This window comes from Cherax quadricarinatus, chromosome 34, assembly GCF_038502225.1.
Source record: "Cherax quadricarinatus isolate ZL_2023a chromosome 34, ASM3850222v1, whole genome shotgun sequence".
Classification (NCBI taxonomy): Eukaryota; Metazoa; Arthropoda; class Malacostraca; order Decapoda; family Parastacidae; genus Cherax; species Cherax quadricarinatus.
In genome coordinates this window covers 1898656-1902773 of record NC_091325.1, presented here as the reverse complement: position 1 = coordinate 1902773, position 4118 = coordinate 1898656, and the positions used below count along the sequence as shown (strand labels likewise).

At 37.7% G+C, this 4118-nt stretch overlaps 1 protein-coding gene across 1 annotated transcript; it reads left to right on the top strand.

Moving 5' to 3' along the window:
• Positions 1-2322: 2322 nt before the first annotated feature.
• On the top strand, positions 2323-3842 carry LOC128705607 (trypsin-1-like). The gene has a single exon (XM_053800755.2). It carries the CDS (start codon positions 2421-2423, stop codon positions 3750-3752), a length of 1332 nt encoding a protein of 443 aa, XP_053656730.1. The 5' UTR covers positions 2323-2420; the 3' UTR covers positions 3753-3842.
• The last annotated feature ends 276 nt before the right edge of the window (positions 3843-4118 follow it).

Below are 4118 nucleotides of genomic sequence, written 5' to 3'. Positions count from 1 at the left end.
GATATGTCATGGAGAGGCTAGTGGAGTTGAATCTAACAACATTGGAGGAATTGAAGGGTAGTCAGGGACAGGCTGTTTGAGAGGCGAGAAACGGGAACTCAGGGACAGGTGGAAGTTAAAGACAAATTTGAGCTACAAGGATGTCTGGAAACATTTTAGTCTCAGAGTGGTCGGAATGTGGAATGATCTCGATGAAGATGTGGAGGCAGACTCTATACATAGCTTTAAAAGCAGGTACGATACAGCAAACGAGACTAGGAGTGAATCTGGCAAGCGGAAAGTTGAGAGGGGCCAGGAACTAAAACTCGACCCCTGCAGCCACATATACAGTACGTACACCCACGCACATATGCAGGCTCTCACATGCACGCAGGCTTACCTACACAAGTACACAGGCAGACTCACACATGCACGCAGGCTTATCTATACAAGTACACAGGCACTCATATTCACGCAGGCTTACCTACACAAGTGCACAGACAGACTCACACATTCACGCAGGCTTACCTACACAAGTACACAGGCAGACACACACATTCACACAGGCTTACCTACACAAGGACACAGGCAGACTCACACATGTACGCAGGCTTACCTACACAAGTACACAGGCAGGCTCACGTACACATTTTGGCTTGCTCGTGCAAGCAGGCTCAGACGCGCGCACAATATCACTGCACTAGCCAAGGAATCGAGCACATGCTGTTTTGGCCCGCCTCATGGTAAGCGACAACGTATGACGCTTTAGACCACTAGACCACACAATGATCTAGTGTTGTGTGGTCTAGTGGTCTAATGCGTCATGCATTTTCGCTTACCATGAAGAGGGCAAAAACAGCATGGGCTCGACTCCTTGGCTAGTGCAGTGTTATATATATATATATATATATATATATATATATATATATATATATATATATATATATATATATATATATATATATATATATATATATATATATATATGTCGTGCCGAATATGTAAAACTGGTCAATTAGCAAGAACTCATTTAAAATTAAGTCCTTTCTAAAATTTACTCTTATACGTTTAAAAATATATTTTTTTCATTAATGTTGATGTAAAAATTTATAATTTTGCACCAAAAGGAACTTAGAAAACTTACCTAACCTTATCATAACAAGCTCAATTTATTTTAGCCTAACCCAACTAAATATATTTTAGATTTGTTTACAATAATTTAATACTAAACAAACACAGTGAAATATATTTTTTTCGTTAGGTTCAGAATGATTTTGGCGAAATTATTGCATACACAAATTTTCACTTGTCCTTTATGGCAAGATGAACGTTGCTATTTAAGCCAAGATCGCAAATTCTGCCTATTCGGCACGACACACACACACACACACATATATATATACATATATATATATATATATATATATATATATATATATATATATATATATATATATATATATATATATATATATATATATATATATATATACGTCGTGCCGAATAGGCAGAACTTGCGATCTTGGCTTAAATAGCAACGCTCATCTTGCCATATAGGACAAGTGAAATTTTGTGTATGCAACAATTTCGCCAAAATCATTCTGAACCTAACGAAAAAAATATATTTGATTGTGTTTGTTTAGTACTAAATTATTGTAAACGTATTTAAAATATATTTAGTTGGGTTAGGCTAAAATAAATTGTTCTTGTTATAATAAGGTTAGGTAAGTTTTCTAAGATTCTTTTGGAGCAAAATTAAAATTTTTTATATATCTTCATATAAAAATTTTTATATATCTTTAAACGTATATATCTTTAAACGTATAAGAGAAAATTTCAGAAAGGACTTAATTTTAAATGAGTTGTTGCTAATTGACCAGTTTTACATATTCGGCACGACATATATATATATATATATATATATATATATATATATATATATATATATATATATATATATATATATATATATATATATATATATATATATGCAATAAGATCACAGTAAACAGGTGATTTCAAAATATGCAAAACAACCACTCTGAAAGAATAGAGAAATTCCAAGCGCTTTCGTGACTACTCACATTATCAAGGAACTGATAATGTGAGTAGTCACGAAAGCGCTTGGAATTTCTCTATACTTTCAGAGTGGTTGTTTTTTTCATATATATATATATATATATATATATATATATATATATATATATATATATATATATATATATATATATATATAATCACATTAAATTTATACTGTTAAGTCAGGTGTAATGAAAATCCAATGGTGACTAGTTTGTGCACGCAGGTGTTGCTATAACTCAAGCCATCACCTGTGTCATTATAGGATGTTAGTGCTATGAGGGTCAGTGTGATGTGATACAGCAGTGTACCTGGCGCTCACTGTGAAGCCGCAACCCTGCAGTACTTTTTATAAATGCCGAATGAACTATACACTGATCATAAGGACGATTATGCTGGTACTGGTAAATTTGAGTGTGCTTGCAGCTGTCACTGTCGGGATTGGTGGTAGCGAGGCAAGAACTCGTTATTTCCGCTGTGGTGGTCAAGCAAGTCTTCAAGTTGATCAATTTATCTCCTTCAGATCTCCCAATCATCCCTTACAATACCCAAGGCCTTCACAGTGTATATGGAGTGTTACAGCACCGGCAAACACCGATCTTAAGGTAACTTGTCCTACCTTCGCTGTAAAGCCAAGTGCTGGTTGCCAAGATGACGTATTCTACGTCTTTTCCAGTGCCATTATTAACGAGGCCATCAGCAGCAAGTATTACTGTGGAACGGGAAGCCTAAATATTCTCATACATAACAACAGTTTTGCTGCAGTGTTCCTTTCCAAGTACATGCAGTATGCTACCTATTACACAGGTTTTCGCTGTACTGTCAGTGTAGTAAAGAAGACAGTTACCTCATCTACCACCTCTACTGTTGCGCTGAGGACGACAGCAGCTCCCAGTGAAATTTCTTCAGTGTGTGGAGTGAAGGGGACCTCTCGGATTGTTGGAGGTGAAGATGCTGATGTGAACGAGTGGCCATGGCAAGCAGGAATCCGTCAAATGTCTAATGGAGAACTATTCTGCGGTGCAGTCCTCATAGACACTCAGTGGCTGGTGACAGCCGCGCACTGTCTTGTGCCATTCAATATAGAAGACATCTTCATAAGCTTGGGAAATCACGAACTAGCTTTGGGAAACACAACGCCATACACAAGACTCTTGAGCATAGCTGAAAAGATTGTGCATGAAAATTACAATCCTTTTACCGTGGACAACGACATTGGTTTAATACGCCTAAGTGGACCCATTCAGTACAATGAAGGTGTGAGACCCATCTGTCTACCGTGTCAATATGCATCGTACAACCTGAGTGGGGAACATGGCACCGTGACTGGGTGGGGGACACTTAGCAATAATGGAGAGCAGAGTGCAGTGTTGCAGAAGGTGGAGCTGCCAATACTGACAACTGATGAATGTCAGGTCTATATGGGCAATACTGTGACAGATAATATGATATGCACGTACCTGCCAGGTCAAGATGCTTGTAAAGGGGATTCTGGGGGCCCACTAAGCTGGTCCATGGGAGATCACTACTACCTGCTAGGAGTGGTGTCCTTTGGTGTAGGATGTGCCTCAGAGCAATACCCAGGAGTCTACACTAAAGTTACAAACTATCTACAGTGGATAAAGAACAAGACAGCCATCAACCTCTGTCCTCAAGAATCCAAAATATTTAGTGAAATAAATATACCATTATAGGAATGATGAACATCATGTAACTGCTGAACTTGGAACATCACGAAGCAACTGAACCTTGAACATCACGAAGCAACTGAACTCTGTACATCATGAAGCTACTGAACTCTGTATATCACAAAGCTACTGAACTCTGTACATCATGAAGCTACTGAACTCTGTATATCACAAAGCTACTGAACTCTGTACATCATGAAGCTACTGAACTCTGTATATCACGAAGCTACTAAATTCTGTACTTCATGAAACTATTGAACTCTGAACATCATGAAGCTACTGAACTCTGTACATCACGAAGCTACTGAACTCTGTACATCATGAAACTACTGAATTCTGTACATCACGAAACTAATGAACTCTGTACATCAT

Bases quoted from the DNA above. Each gene is read 5' to 3' on its own strand.
- LOC128705607 (XM_053800755.2), top strand. From the start codon at position 2,421: ATGAACTATACACTGATCATAAGGACGATTATGCTGGTACTGGTAAAT.